The 15,552-nt window shown below is 65.1% G+C and overlaps 1 protein-coding gene across 1 annotated transcript in view; it reads right to left on the minus strand.

The window, feature by feature from the left end:
- Positions 1-15,061, minus strand: part of TNK2 (tyrosine kinase non receptor 2) — a 33,383-nt gene extending 18,322 nt beyond the window's left edge. Inside the window, 9 exon segments of the mRNA XM_050963774.1 lie at positions 2,037-2,131; positions 3,073-3,219; positions 5,142-5,268; positions 5,698-5,975; positions 6,423-6,575; positions 7,300-7,509; positions 10,009-10,079; positions 10,416-10,593; positions 14,280-15,061. Coding sequence (XP_050819731.1) covers positions 2,037-2,131; positions 3,073-3,219; positions 5,142-5,268; positions 5,698-5,975; positions 6,423-6,575; positions 7,300-7,509; positions 10,009-10,079; positions 10,416-10,593; positions 14,280-14,342 — 1,322 coding nt within the window. The 5' untranslated portion in view covers positions 14,343-15,061.
- Positions 15,062-15,552: the final 491 nt, after the last annotated feature.

Below are 15,552 nucleotides of genomic sequence, written 5' to 3' on the forward strand. Positions count from 1 at the left end.
CTCAGCCCCAGGGGACAGCCCAGCTGGCTCTGAGCAGCACCTTGCCCCCAGCTAGCCAGGGGGAGCCTGGAGGGAGAGGCCCAGGGCAGTGCATCCTCACCCCAGGGATCAGGGCAGCCGAGCCCTGTGTGCAGACAACACCCCCCGTAGCCAAAGCCAGAGCTTAGCATGGGCCCCGCCCTGGCTCTGCCATCGGCCCTCAGCCCCGACCTGCAGCCTCCTGCCCCGCCCTGGCTCTGCCATCGGCCCTCAGCCCCGACCTGCAGCCCCCTGCCCGCCCCCCGGCTCTGCCATCGCCCCTCAGCCCTGACCTGCAGCCCCTGGGCTCCCCCCAACCAGATTCTGCCATCACCCCTCAGTCCCTGCCCCCCTGGCTCTGCCATCGCCCCTCAGCCCTGACCTGCAGCCCCCTGCCCCCCCAGCTCTGTCATCGTCCCTCAGCCCCGACCTGCAGCCCCCTGCCCCCCCAGATCTGCCATTGCCCCTCAGCCCCGACCTGCAGCCCCCTGCCCCCGCAGCTCTGCCATTGCCCCTCAGCCCCGACCTGCAGCCCCCTGCCCCCCCAGCTCTGTCACCACCCCTCAGCCCTGACCTTCAGCCTCTTGCCCCCCCGACTCTGCCATCACTCCTCAGCCCCGACCTGCAGTCCCCTGCCCCCCCAGCTCTGCCATCACCCCTCAGCCCCGACCTGCAGCCCCCTGCCCCCCCGCCATCGCTCCTCAGCCCCAACCTGCAGCCCCCTGCCCCCCAGCTCTGCCATCACCCCTCAGCCCCGACCTGCAGCCCCCTGCCATCACTCCTCAGCCCCGACCTGCAGCCCCCTGCCCCCCCTGCCATCGCTCCTCAGCCCCGACCTGCAGCCCCCTGCCCCCCCAGCTCTGCCATCACCCCTCAGCCCCGACCTGCAGCCCCCTGCCCCCCGTGCCATCGCTCCTCAGCCCCGACCTGCAGCCCCCTGCCCCCCCAGCTCTGCCATCACCCCTCAGCCCCGACCTGCAGCCCCCTGCCCCCCCAGCTCTGTCACCACCCCTCAGCCCCTGCCCCCCCCAGCTCTGCCATTGCCCCTCAGCCCTGACCTGCAGCCCCCTGCCCCCCCAGCTCTGTCACCACCCCTCAGCCCTGACCTTCAGCCTCTTGCCCCCCCGACTCTGCCATCACTCCTCAGCCCCGACCTGCAGTCCCCTGCCCCCCCAGCTCTGCCATCACCCCTCAGCCCCGACCTGCAGCCCCCTGCCCCCCCCGCCATCGCTCCTCAGCCCCAACCTGCAGCCCCCTGCCACCCAGCTCTGCCATCACCCCTCAGCCCCGACCTGCAGCCCCCTGCCATCACTCCTCAGCCCCGACCTGCAGCCCCCTGCCCCCCCCGCCATCGCTCCTCAGCCCCGACCTGCAGCCCCCTGCCCCCCCAGCTCTGCCATCACCCCTCAGCCCCGACCTGCAGCCCCCTGCCCCCCCTGCCATCGCTCCTCAGCCCCGACCTGCAGCCCCCTGCCCCCCCAGCTCTGCCATCACCCCTCAGCCCCGACCTGCAGCCCCCTGCCCCCCCCCTCTGCCATCGCCCCTCAGCCCTTGAGCAGACACGGCCTGTCATGGCACCCAGCGCGGTAGTCTGGGGACACACACAGCCGGGGGACTAGGCCGGGCTGCGTTCCCTGGGGGCACAGCCGGGGCCAGAAGCTGAGTCTGGCCAGTGACAGGCCAGGAACTGACCCCACACCGCACTCCAACCACGGGCACTCAGAGCATGGAGAAAGGGGGCTTAGAGGAGAAGGGTGGGGTCGGCTGTGGTGCCGTCCCAGGGAAAGGGGCTGAGGGGAGTGGAGTGGGGGTAGGGGGTAGGCTGTGGAGCCGCCCCAGGAAAGGGGGGGCTGAGCGGAGCGGGCGGGGGAGGAGCCGGTGTGGAGCCGCCCCAGGGAGGGGGGGCTGAGGGGAGCAGGGGGAAGGGGTTGGTTCTGGAGCCGCCCCAGGAAAGGGGGGGCTGAGCGGAGCGGGGGGGGAGGAGCCGGTGTGGAGCCGCCCCAGGACTCTCCAGATACCTGCCCTCGATGACTGTGATGACGTCATTCATCTGGATGTGCAGCTTCTCCGGCTCCTCCACGTCCTGCAGGGCCCTCATGTCCGTGGGCTGGGCCTGGGAAGGCAGAGAGCCGGGGGTGAGGGCTGGCAGTGCCAGGGCCCCCCAGAGCTGTCCATGCTACGGCTGGGCCTGACCCACCCCTCGGGTGAGAGCTCACAGCAGGAGCCTGTGCCCAGAAGGGCTCTGGGCCGGGCCCGCTGCGATAGGCCAGACACCCAGATCCAGAGTCGTGGGCCCCGAGTGGCCAGGCTGGAGACAGGCCAGGAAGCAGCCAACTCGCAGGAATGGAACCAGCTGCCCCAGCCAACCCGGAACCACGCTGCACCCTCCCTGCTCCAGCTCCATGGGGCGGGTGGCCTGCTGTGCACAGGCCACCCCTACAGCCAGAACTCCCCTCCTAACAGTGACTCTGCAGTGGGGCATGCCCCCTGCTCTCACCACCAGGCCGCGCTCCCCTCCCAGCGCCATGCTGAGCAGAAGGCAAGTCTTCAGACCACAGGTGCCCCTAGTTGGGCACAGTGTGCTCCTTGCCAAAGGCCCGTGGGGTGCTGGCCAGCGGCCAGGTCGAGTCTGTCCCCCACCAGAGCTGAGGCACGTCACTCCCCCGCCAGCTCTGCAGAGAATAGGGGCCTGGCAGGGAGGGGCAGAGACGGGGGAGCTCCCGGGGCTCCTTCTGGCCGGCTTGGCCAGCACCTGCGGGCCCATGTCCCACACTCTGCACCTAGGCCCAGAGCCTCCTGGGGCCCCCGACTCCCGGGAAACCAACAGGTCTGGGCCCTGGAGTTCTGAGCAGCTTGGCCCGTATTTGGGCTCCTGCAGGAAGGGGCACAGCTGGCAGCAGCACTGGCCCCTGGTGGCTCCTAAAGCAGGGGTGGGATTTGCAGGGGCTCAGTGGCTGGCATACAGCTCCGGGGGTGATGCCTGGGCCGCCTGGAACAGAGGGACATGGTCCCACGCACCCCAGGGCCAGCCGTCCTCCCACCCCTGCTGCCTACCTCCAGCAGGAAGTCACGCAGGGCCACGAAGGTGGGCCGGTCCTCGGGCTTGTGCGCCCAGCATTGCAGCATGACATTGTAGATGTCCTGCGGGCAGTCCTCGGGCCGCGGCAGCCGCTCGCCCTCCTTGTCGATCTTGTGGAGGATCTGCGGGCATGGAGGGCAGACGCCGCAGTCAGGCTCAGGCATCGGGGGGCTCGGGTGGCCGTGGCAGGGGAGGTGCTGGGGCAGGACGGGGTCACACCGGGGCAGCCCGGGAGCAGCAGTAGAGGTGGGAGCAGAGACTGGCCAGGTGCAGTGGAAGATTGCCCGACAGGGGTTTGGCTGAGGCACTGGAAGAGTGGGGCGGGGCCTCAGTCCTGCCCAGGAGAGGCCTGAGGGTGGGCAGGGCTGGCGGGTTATTGCACGGGGCCAGGCCCTCCCCATCAGTAAGGAACCTGCTGGACGAGCAGCACGGATTAGCCACAGGGCGGGACACAGGCTGGCTGGGTCAGGTGAGGGGCACAGAGTCCCCTTCCAGCGCAACCGACGGGCATCAACCTGCCAGCAAAAGCAGGAATCAAATTGCCTGGCTTGAAGGGTGCCCCTGGGACAGGCCAGGGCGCAGGCACCTGGGAGACGTACAGCCAGGGGCAGGCACCAGCCATCAGAACTGAGGGGCCCCTAACTCCACCACTCCTGCCAGCACAGGGGGCATCGAGGCCAACGTGCTTTACCCCCAGCCTGGAGACCCCATTCAAACCTGCCCTAGTTCCCAAGCCAAAATCCATCAAGCAGGTCTCAGTTCATTCCCATTTCAGGGATCTCTGATGAAGGGCCAGGGTTGGGCTAGCAGGGGGCTGTGGGTCGGGAGTGGAGCACCGCAGAGCTGTGTGTGGGGTGCCCAGGGCTGGGATAGTGGGGGGCTGCGGGTTGGGAGTGGGGCACCGCAGAGCTGCGTGTGGGGTGCCCAGGGCTGGGATAGTGGGGGCCACTGGCAGAGCTGCGTGTGGGGTGCCCAGGGCTGGGATAGTGGGGGCCCCTGGCAGAGCTGTGTGTGGGGAGCTCAGGGCTGGGATAGTGGGGGGCTGTGGGTTGGAAGTGAGGGGCACCGGCGGAGCTGTGTGTGGGGAGCTCAGGGCTGGGATAGTGGGGGCCACTGGCAGAGCTGTGTGTGGGGAGCTCAGGGCTGGGATAGTGGGGGCCACTGGCAGAGCTGCGTGTGGGGTGCCCAGGGCTGGGATAGTGGGGGACTGTGGGTCGGAAGTGAGGAGCACCGGCAGAGCTGTGTGTGGGGAGCTCAGGGCTGGGATAGTGGGGGGCTGTGGGTCGGAAGTGAGGGGCACCGGCGGAGCTGTGTGTGGGGAGCTCAGGGCTGGGATAGTGGGGGCCACTGGCAGAGCTGTGTGTGGGGAGCTCAGGGCTGGGATAGTGGGGGCCACTGGCAGAGCTGCGTGTGGGGTGCCCAGGGCTGGGATAGTGGGGGACTGTGGGTCGGAAGTGAGGAGCACCGGCAGAGCTGTGTGTGGGGAGCTCAGGGCTGGGATAGTGGGGGGCTGTGGGTCGGAAGTGAGGGGCACCGGCAGAGCTGCGTGTGGCGTGCCCAGGGCTGGGATAGTGGGGGGCTGTGGGTCGGAAGTGAGGGGCACTGGCAGAGCTGCGTGTGGTGTGCCCAGGGCTGGGATAGTGGGGGGGCTGCGGGTCGGGAGTGGGGCACCACAAAGATGCGTGTGGCAGAAGCTCACAGCACTTGCCCTGTCAGGCGCCCAGAGGCACAAGCTGGATGTTTCCCTGCAGGCTCCCTCAGGGGTGCAGAGCGTGCGTCACCGGGGGGAGGAGCCCCTGAAAACACGCCCTGGGATCCCCAGGCCCCAGCGCTCCCCTGCTCTGAGATAGCCCCTCCCTCCTGCTCTGCCAGGAACGGCCCTGGGGGCAATAACTCAGTGATGCCAGCTAGGCCTGAGTGACACTGGCTGGGCCCGGGGCAGCAATCCCCATATGCCCGGGACAGAGGGTGTCTCCCCTTCCCAGAGGGGCCAGGCCCGAGAGTGCAGGCCCCAGGGCATTCGGCATGGGGCCGCATTAGGTACCTGGCTGCCGCTGAGGCCGACCCATGGCTCCTGCCCGTAGGTGAACATCTCCCAGAGGGTGACTCCGAACATCCAGGTGTCACTGGCGTGCGAGAAGGTGCGCGTCTTCAGGCTCTCCGGAGCACACCTGCAGAGAAGGGCTCGCAGAGTCACTGATGCGCCTGCAGGCACCCCCATCCAGCCTGGCAGAGAGGGGCTCCCCGCTCAGCTCCAGCCCTCCAGGTCCCCCCACACATGGGCCCAGGGCCAGCCGAGCCAGCTGCCTCCCTCTCCCTGGAATGGCACTGGCAGTACAGGGACGCCCCAGGCAGACCCCACCTCAGAGAAAGAGATACCTGCTGCCCCTTCCCCTCCTCCTCTGGGTGCAGACTCTGCCATGGTAGACAGACTGGAGGGACAAGGAGACGCGCGGGGGCACAGAGACATTACACAGAGCCACCCACAGCTACCAGCCCCAGGCACTGAGCTGCCCTCTACAGGCAGGCTAGCTGCAGCGGGTGCTGCGAGAGAAATGCACACAGCTGGGGAGCATTTCCTGGTGCCAGGCGGGGCTCACCAGGCGAAGGGCACCTTGCGGTGCTCCTGCATGACATAGTGGTCGTCGTTCTTGGGCAGCGCCCGCATGAGCCCGAAGTCGCCGATCTTGACCAGGTCAGTGGAGGCCAGAAGGATGTTGCGGGCAGCCAGGTCACGGTGGATAAAGCGCTTGGACTCCAGGAAGGCCATGCCCTTGGCAATCTGGACAGCATACTGGCACAGCGTGGAGATGAGGAAATGGCCCTGGTTCTTTCGCAGCCGGTCCAGCAGGGAGCCCAGTGGGGCCAGTTCTGTCACCTGGGCAAATGGGGGCAGAGGGATCGAGTCAGGCCCCAGCCATGGAGAGTGGGATGGGGGGCAATCCATGTGGATGGGCTCCGTTCCTGTGGTGCCACAGGGCTCTGCACCCACACAGCCATGGCCTGGGAGGGGTGTGTGTCTGTCCCTGCCCCACAGTGCCATGGGGCTCTGTGCCCACACAGCCACAGCGGGGGGTGTCTATCCCTGCCCCACAGTGACACGGGGCTCTGTGTCCACACAGCCACGGCCTGAGGGGGTCTGTCCCTGTCTCATGGTGCCATGGGGCTCTGCACCCACACAGCTACATTCCAGGCCTGGGGGTCCATACTGCCTGGAGGAGCCAGCTCTCAGCACCAGAGAGGCAGTTGCCCCCCCTCCCCCAGCCATTCCCTTGGGACTGAGCTGCCCGGGGGGTGAATGCCCCCCCCATGCTGCCGCACTCACCATCTTCATGGGGGGCGAGAGCACCACGCCGTAGAGCCGGATCAGGTTGCGGTGGTCCAGAGAGTGCATGGCATTCACCTCCCGGATGAAGTCATCCAGCGCCTCCGGCTGGCTCAGCACTTCCGTCTTGAGACACTTCACAGCCACGCTGAGCTGCTGGGAAACACGGGCAGTGAGGACCCTGCGGCAGCTCCCACTCCAGGGACCAATTTGCTCACCTCTGGGGTAGGCTGGAGCAGCGGGCACACAGGGTATGGGTGGGACATCAAAACTGTGTCCTGGTATTATTCATGTATTCACACAGCCCAGAGGGGTCGCTGGACCGTGGGGCTCAGCGGGGGCCACTCAGGCCCTCCCCAGGCATAGGAGTGATGGGGAAAGGGGTGGCATTGGCTGCAAAGAGTATCGGCCCAAGCACAGCCTCAGGCTGGGTGACCCAAAGGCAGACCCTGCATGAAAGGAATTTGTGGTCCCGGTCCAGTCTCTAGGTCCACACGGCCCCGGGCGGTAATAGGGACAGATCCAGAGTGGAGGGTAGGGGCCAAGTGGGCCAGGAGACTGAGCATGCTGGGCCAGGCATGAGGACCGGTGTCGGGGCAGTGCCTGGCACTCAGGGGGTGGGCACCCTGGTGGGGGCAGAGCTGTCTGCAGATTGGGGGTCGGTGCGGGTGGACGGCAGCGCTGGGATCCCAGACCCAGCTGCAGCTAATGAAACAAACTGAACGCCAATGGGGAAACTGACCAGCCCAGATTTGCTGCCCCAGCCCAGCGAAGGGCCTCAGCCAGGCAATCGTGGGCTAGCCCCATATCCTGCTGGGATCACAGAGCCCCTCGGGCTGTGTGATGGGCTCGCGCTAGTGCGCTCCGGGGTCCTTACCGTCTTGCCGGTGGGCGTGCCCCACTCGCCGCGCCGCACCACGCCGAAGGAGCCATCCCCCAGCTTCTCGAAGAGCGTCAGGTCCCTCTCGCTGATCAGGCAGGTCAGGGCCTGCTGCCCCTCTTCGGCGGGCGGTGGGCTGGAGAGCTTGGGGAAGGTGGGTTGGGGCTGGGGCGGGAACTCCACCTCGGGGCGCCTCCCGCTGAACACCTGGATGGACAGACAGAGGGGCGTGGGTCACAGGCACGTGGGCTTGGGGCTGGAGAGACACCACCAGTCAACACCTGGTGATTCCGCCAGCAACAGGCAACCCTTCTACACACACCTGCCTCTGGCCCTGGCATAAGGGACCCTAGAACCCACTGTGGGAGGAAGGTTTAGGGCAGCACCTTTATGGCAGCATGGCCTCATGGTCAGAGCAGAGGATTGGGAGGATCCGGACTCCTGGGTTCTACCCCCAGCTCTGTGCCTCAGTTTCCCCATCTGTAACAGAAGCACTGACCTGTCTTTGTAACGGGCACCAAGGGCCAGCACTCTGAGGGAGGGAAAGGCAGCCCAGGCTGATGTGTGGGCAGAGCCAGCCCAGAGCTGGCAGGGCCACAATCTGTGGAGGGCCAGGCCGGCCCAGAGGAATGGGAGACAGCAGCAGGGCCAGACCCTGCGACCTGCTGCAGCCCCGTAGTGCACAGCGAGGCTGCTGCCGTTGTGTCTCGCCAAGCTACGAACACCCCCAGAGTGGCATTGCACCAAAGCCCTCGTGGTAGGCAAAGGGCGAGGTGGCTCCAAGCACTTCTCTACCTCTGTCCTTGGCAGCTGTTCTCTAGTGCCCCTCACCCATGAATCCACAGCACTTCACCTGCTCTTGCCCCTCCGAGCCCACCAATGCAGCCGCCTCTGGGGTGGAGCGCGGCAGCTGTGGAACAGCACACAGCAAAGCTACCCAGCAGTTTGGGACGGAAAGAGGAAGACAGTGGGGTGCAAGGAGATGACCTCTTTCAGATGAGCCCTGGCCAGGTGCCCCGGCCATGACAGCCCCCCTTGCGCTGATTTCCCCGAGAGTTTCAGCAGGACGGAGATGTTCCGCCACTTTCTGTCCCCAGCTGCCCAAGGGCTGCTGGGTGCTGATACACAGCTGCCACGCTCTGGCCCAGAGGTGGCTGCATTTCCCCGCAGACAGCCTGTGCTATTGCTGAACGGGTGCCAGCCCAGAATTTATCGCTAGGCTGATGCCATGCTCCGGATGGCCCCAGAACGCTTCCTATCTCGGTCCCACTCTGCTGACCCAGCTGCGCCCTCCTCTGGTCTGTGCCCATCGTCTTGGCTTGAGACCCAGCTCTCCACGACAGGGACCACAGCTCTTGGTGTGTTTGGCACAGCCCTGGCACAGAGTAAGTGCCACGGACATATGAGTGAGAATGAAAGCTGGGTCCAGGGCACGGGCAGCATGAATGGGAGCTAGGCAGAGTGCTGGCTGAGATGCCCATTTGAGTCAGGGGCAGCACCCTTGGGCAGCCCAATCTCATGGGGGTGGCACCAAAGCGCACCACCTGGGAGCCGATAGACTCGCTTCACCCTGAGGTGACTCTCCTGGGCACTGTGTGCATGCAGCACTGGGCACGGATGCGTATTCGGCTACTTAACACTTAACTGGCTTCCAGGGGCACAGACTGATCACCAGGGGAAGGAATTTCCTGCCTGCCCCTCGGGCAGAGAGGCACTCACCAATGCTCAGTGACACAAGCAACCCCAATCTGAACGCCGTCACCTAGCCAGCAGCAGGGCATGCCAGAGCTGGCCCCAGCCACCCAGCAAACTGACCCTCCGACCCGCACCCCGCAGGGTGCCTTGTGCACGTTGGGGGCAGCCACTCACTGCCCTTGCACCCAGTCACTGCAATCCACGACCTCGTGATCAAAGGACCCTGAAGCCGCTGTCAATTTCTGCCAGCCACCACTTCTTCCAGAACTAATGCAAAAGCTGGGAAATGAGCTTCCAGCAGAGCCCGTGCACTTGGAGGGCTTGGAGCACGTCCCAGAGCCCCATTTTCCGAGAACTGGCCCTTTCCTCCCACGCAGGATTCCCCCATGGAGATGCAGGCCCAGCTTCCGGCCAGCTGGCCAGCGCCACAGATAACGGCAGGACTACATTTCCCAGCAGACTTTCTGCCGCCCACGTCTTTCCCCTGCTCTCCAGCAATTGGCAGAGCGCCTCCTGGCCCCAGCCGAGGTTGCCAACCCTCCAGGATTGGCCTGGCGTCTCCAGGAATTAAAGATTAATCTTTATTATGTCATGAGATAAAATCCCCAGGAATGCATCCAACCAAAATTGGCAACCCTAACCCAGGATGTTCCCCTCTGGGGATTCTACAGAGAGCCTGGCTTGGGGGTGTGTGGAGCTTCCCTCCCTCTCAAAGCAGGGGGACAGTGGTGAGGGCTGTGGGAGGCAGCAGATGGCGACGCCGCTGGGCATCTAAAGCCACTGGGCCAAATTCCAGCCTTCACTGCCCTGCGCCCAGCAGGGCTGCGCTGGTGTGTCTGGGGCACTCTCTGCAGCCTCAGGCCAGTCCTGGGGCGGCTCTGCCTTTCCCCGTCTGTGAAACGGAGCTGCTGGTGCCAGGGCTCTCGCCCGTGAACAGCCCAATGCCCGCATGGCACCAGGCTGCTGCGCCATCCCCCTCTACACCCCAGGGCGCCCCTGCCCAGGTGTTACCTTGCTCATCCACGACTTGCGCTTGCACATGGCTTTCCTGCGCTTCACGGCTTCCCACAGCCGCCGCTGGCCTGCAGAGACAAAGGACAGTCACAGCGCTCGCGCCGCGCCACTCCGCTCCCTCCTGCGGCACCCCTCCACCAGCTCCAGAGGGGAATCCGCCCCCACCCCAGCCCAGAGCAGTCAGACCCCGCAAGGGGGAGCCCAGCAGAACTTTCTGGAGGATCACGGGCCCTGCTGGAGAGGTGTTAACCCTACAGCAAACCTGGAGCTCCAACAAAGCCATGTGATCTGGAAGCCGGGAGAGTGACGGTGGGGGACTAGCGGAGACAGATGCAGCACTGATTGCGGGTGAGGGAGGAGCAGCCTGGGGGCTGGGGGCATGGCAGGTCAGAGGTTATACGCACCAGGCCGCCCCATGCCGATCTTCTCCAGATCCTCATTTTTGACGTACTCGAAGTGTGAGAGGCGGGTGACGTTGAGGTCGTCGCGGATGCGCAAGAAGTACTGCTGCAGCTGCACCTCAGTCAGGAGCTCCAGGAGCCAGTCTGTGCCCTCGTCCGACTCCATGCTACAGGGCAGCGTCTGCAGAGACCAGAGCCAGTGGGGTTAGGGGGCAGCCTGTAGCTCAGGGCACTGCCTGCCATGTCTCAGCACATGCCAGCCGGGGACCCAGCTCCCCCAAACGTCAACCTGGGCCCCAGATGGAGGCATCGCTAGCCTGGGTCGTACTGCTCAGAGGGTGTCCCGGGCTCTGTACGGCTAATAGTGACTGGAGAGTCTCCATTAGCTGTGCCGGCTGAAGCAGTGGCTGCGGGCTGGTCACAGTAGCAGCAGCCACGTCGCTGACCAGTCGGGGATGGGCACACTTGGCTATACTACGCATCCTGCCACAATCAGGACGGGCGGAGCCAGGGGGAAATTCCCAGGGGCCGGACTTTGCTCCTGGAGAAGCCAGTGAGACTTTGGCCATTGCCTTGTCCAGGGACAGGATCCACCCCAGAGCCAGCAGGGCCATACCAGTGCCATGGGGCCACGGAGGTCAAAGCAGAGACCTTGCTGTCAGCGACTGGGACAGACAGGGAGAGGGGATCTGTGGCTACATGAAGCTTTCAGAGGTACCAGGGCACCCCACTGCCTGCAGGGGGCCAGACAAGGTGCCAGCAGCTGCCAGGCGGGCTACGGGGAGCACTGCCAGCTGGCCCCCCTCACCAGGGAATAACAAAGTGCCCTGTGACAGCCCCTTTCCCAGCAGTCACTCTTCCACCCCAGCCAGTCGCTCAGCTCCTCCGCCGCTGGCATCCGACCCAGCAGGCTGAGGCCCTCTCCTCCTGCCAGCCCCATGTGCCCGGGCAGTGGCTCGCATCTGGGAGAGATTTTACTCCAGAACTAAACCCCACAGTGCATGACTGCCCAGGGAGCTTTGCTGTCCGCGGGGATCCCAGTCCACAGCCCTGCAGTGCCCAGCACATCAGCCCCCACCCTGGCTAGGACCCCTGGGCACAACGGGCGCCATCCACAAGGGTATGAGAGGCTGCTCTGTCGTTCCCAGGCAGGGGCTCATGAGGGCAGCCCGGAGACCCAGCGCTAGAGAATAATGAGCCGCTCGCCTCCCGGACGCAGAGAGGACAGGCCCCATCCACCCCTCCAGGAGCCAATGGGAGCCCCGTCCCCCAGACATACATCAGCCAGGCACCAGGGATCGGGTCACTGCTCCCCACCCTGCCCCAGGGCCACCCCACCACGCTCCAGATCAGAGCCGCAGTGCATGCTGGGAGCAGCATCCCCTCACCCTGCCATGTGCTCACACCCAAGCCTGTTGCATGCTGGGAGCTGCTGCATTCCCTCTCCCCACCTTCCTCCCCGCCCCCCGTGGGCTGGGCTCCACTCCTGCAGTGAGGGCCCCATGTCCAGGGACAATGCCCAGGAGAGGGGAACCCCGCCTGAGACGTGTGCTTATGGGGAGAGCTCAGCCTGGCGGAGCTGCTCTGGGCTGGCATGGGAGCACGGAGCTCACCCAGGCCAGCTGCTGGCACAGCAGCAGCACCCGTCTGTGCCCCCTGCAGCGCACGGAGGTCCCCCGAATTGGGGGGAGTCCCAGGGTCCATGGGGGTGGGGGGGAACAGAACACAGCAGGCAGCTCCTGACCCCGGCCGCTGGGGAGTGGGCACAGCAGCGGGCGAGGGGCCAGGAAGTTTTGCTGCCATCCCCAGCAGCCAGATGGTGCCCATCGGCATCCCCCCGCCCCCCGAGCAAAGGGCCTGGTTATCAATAGCTCAGAGAGGGATAAAAGCACAGCTGTGCTAGACCGCTACAGCTGGCCAGGGAGCCAGGCACTCACGCTGCTGCCCACCAGGGCTCAGTACACCCCCTGGCACTGCCGACACACGGCGCTCCAGCCAAGGCACAGGCAGATCTGCTTCCCATGCCCATGTCTGGGATGGAAACTGGAGATGGCAGGTCTGGGTTATAAAACAGAGCATGTGCCCCCCTCCCACCCTGATTCTGGCCCTCCAGCCAGCAGGGCCTGGCCAAGAATGTCCCGCACTCCCTGCTCCATAGCCAGATTCTGGCGTCCCCTCAAAGCCAGCATGTTCCTGGGCCTGTCTGTCCCTGGCGGCATCTGTCCACAGCCAGCTTCAGTTCTCCCGTCTGGCTGCCAGCTCCGCCTCACGAAGGGAGGGTCTGCTCCCCGTTCTGAGTGGCAGGAAAGGCTGGCACTGCCCACAAGTGGACATAGCTCGCAGGCGGTGCCACATCTTTGTGTTTATTGAGACAAAATCCCCCTGGCATCCTGCACCCCCTAAAGTCGTCAAGGCCAGGCCCAAGGCAGCGCCCAGCTGGGCACTCTTCCCCATCCACTAGGGACTCACCAACCACTTCGGCAGCGATGAGACCCCTCGGGGGCCGACTCTCAGATGGGGGCTCTGCAGGGGCCACAAGCTCCCAGAGGCGGCTGTTCCCTAATGTTTAGAGAGGAAACCTTCTACTGCCCCTGGAGGTCTGGGCTGTCTCCCCGATGCTCCTGTCTGTATCCCATGCACCCTGACATCCGCTCCAGAAACGACATGGCAAATCGGGAAAGCACGAGCCCTGCCCGAGCCAAGCCATTGGGGCTGCCCCTGGGTGGAGTGAGCAGGGAAGAGGCAGGAATTCCTTTGCGTCCCACACCCATGGGCCCCTCCAGCCACAGAGCTCAGCTGCCCTGCAGTCACCGTGCTGGGCAGAGCTCTTCAATGACTGATCCCTCCCGCTGCAGATCTGCCCTGTCCGGTCTCCTTCGCCCGCCTGCTCCATTTCCAGACATGTACCTCCCACCTCTGCTGCCCTTCATGCCCCCCTCAGACATACTGCTATGGGGAACTGGCTGCACCTACAGCCTGGCTGTGTCCCCTGGCTCCCCAGCTGAGCTGTGCCATCAAAATCTGACAACCCATGCTGCCAGGAGAGCCCCTCCTCTGGGCACAGGCAGCACCACGGCCACGGCCTCCCCTTGTAAGGTCTTCGGGACAGGGCCTACTTGGGTCTGTGCAGTGCCTGGCGGCGCCATGCGGGGTGGGTCATACAGTGTTCGAGAAGCGGAAGACAGGGTGCTTCCTCCCTCCCCTCCCATGGGACCCAGCACCTTGCCCCCCCTCCCACTCCATCCCGGGACCCTCCCAACTCTGTTTGCAGCACCTCTATTCTAGGGGGTATCACTCCAGGCCAGTCTGAGCCCCCTAACACAGACCTTCCCCCACCCCCACCCACACATCCTGGGGCTGGGCTATGTCTCTGGAGCTCTTGGGTTACAGCCAACAATTAAAATTCCCCACAGTATAGTCTGGTCTAAAAATATGGAGGGTGGGTGCAGCCAACGGGGGCACAGCCAGTGTCCCAGCTCCCATGAGGTGGGGGGGGGGTCAGCTGCCCCATCGCCAAGCTGGGGCACAGCCCAACACATGCAGTGAGGTCCAGGGACACATGGAGCAGGCAGCCCCAAGGATAATGCAGGGCTCCCTACGGCCCGTAGTCAGGTGGGGGGGCGTCCGAGCTCTGCCCCTGCGAAGGGGAGGGGCTAGGGCTCTGTGCGGTGTCAGACTGAGTGGGCCAGGCAACGCTATGTGCCATTCCAGCCACAGCCCCCCCATCCCACAGAACCCTGCCACGCCACCCGCAGCCCCTCAGGGCTTGTCTCCGTGCCATGCAGCGGCCGGGACAGAGCCGCCAGGCTGAAGGGGCGGGACGCGTCGGGGGACTCACCCATGGGAACCGAGCCAAAATCGACTTACGCGATAGACCCAGAAGCGGGCCAGGAAGGGGAAGGAGCGTCGCAGCACCTCGAAGCGATGCATCTCTCCTCTGCCACACTGGGCACCGGTGGGAACAGGGGCTGCTGGCTCGGGGAACCCCTATACTCTATGCCCCAGTTGCTGGCAAGAAGGGGACCAGGTCAGAGGAGAAGGGCCCTTCCAGGATTCCCACCGGGGCCGCGGGCATTACACAGCTGTCACTGGTTCCACAAGCGCCAGTCCTGGCAGCACGCTGGAGCACTGGGCTGGGTGAGGGGCTGCTGTCCCCGCATGCCCTGCCCAGCCACAGCCTCTAGACAGAATAAAAGGATCCTGCCCAGCGAGAGGCGAATCTTCCAAGAGCCTGCCTGGGTGTCATCCCAGATCCGCCCCTCACGGGCTCTCTGTGGCACCCCGGCCAGCCTGCTGCCCCTGCGCCACGCCAGGTGGGTGGCAGTCTGCCAGGGCCCCACAGGGACGCATGCTCGGCTCCACTGCGTGGGGACAGCTCCTCCGTAAAACCCACACGGTGGATCAGTAACCGGGGGGAGCTCGGGTGGCCGGCTGGAGTGCAGCGTCAGGGAACGGCTGAGTCTGACATCCGCACAGAGGGGCTGTGAGACATCGGCAAGCTTTTGAGCCACGCTTTAAAGGCTTCTCTGTCCAAAAAACCAGAATCCTCCTGCAGGCGCTGATCTCTGTGGTCCCCGCAGCCAGTTCGCAGCCGAGAGGCGGTTCCTGGTTTCGCGGGCCGGACACTGCAGGGCTTGTGTGTGTGTGTGTGTGTGTGTGTGTGTGTTTGTCTTCAGCCCACCCCCTCGCTCCGCTCCGGTCCACAGTGGCTGGTTCACACCCTCTCTCCCCGGCCGCTGGCTTGGCTGGAACAGAGACTCGATGGTATTTGCAGGGAACACTTTTTGATCGGCAGCCAAGAGGTCAGATTTAACTGCGGGCTGGAGAGGCTGTTTCCGGTGGGCCTCTGGCTTGGGATTTCACACAGCTCCTCAGTCTCCTGCACTCTCCAACAAGGCACCCTGTCTCCAGGCCTCCCCTAGGCATCTCCCCGCGACACCCCTCAGCCCGCTCCCCCGCGCCCAGACTGCACTGAGGAAAGGAAAATCTCGGCCCGCTCACGGAGACCTGGATATCCAAGCCATAGCGTTCACATTCCCCAGAGGGTTTATTTTTGTTCGCTTTGGCCAGGCTTGGAACCATCACTCAGCTCAGCTCACGCACTCTGATGCCTGCTATTCAGAAGCCAAGATGACTGGGA

This window comes from Gopherus flavomarginatus, chromosome 8 (genome assembly GCF_025201925.1).
Source record: "Gopherus flavomarginatus isolate rGopFla2 chromosome 8, rGopFla2.mat.asm, whole genome shotgun sequence".
Classification (NCBI taxonomy): Eukaryota; Metazoa; Chordata; order Testudines; family Testudinidae; genus Gopherus; species Gopherus flavomarginatus.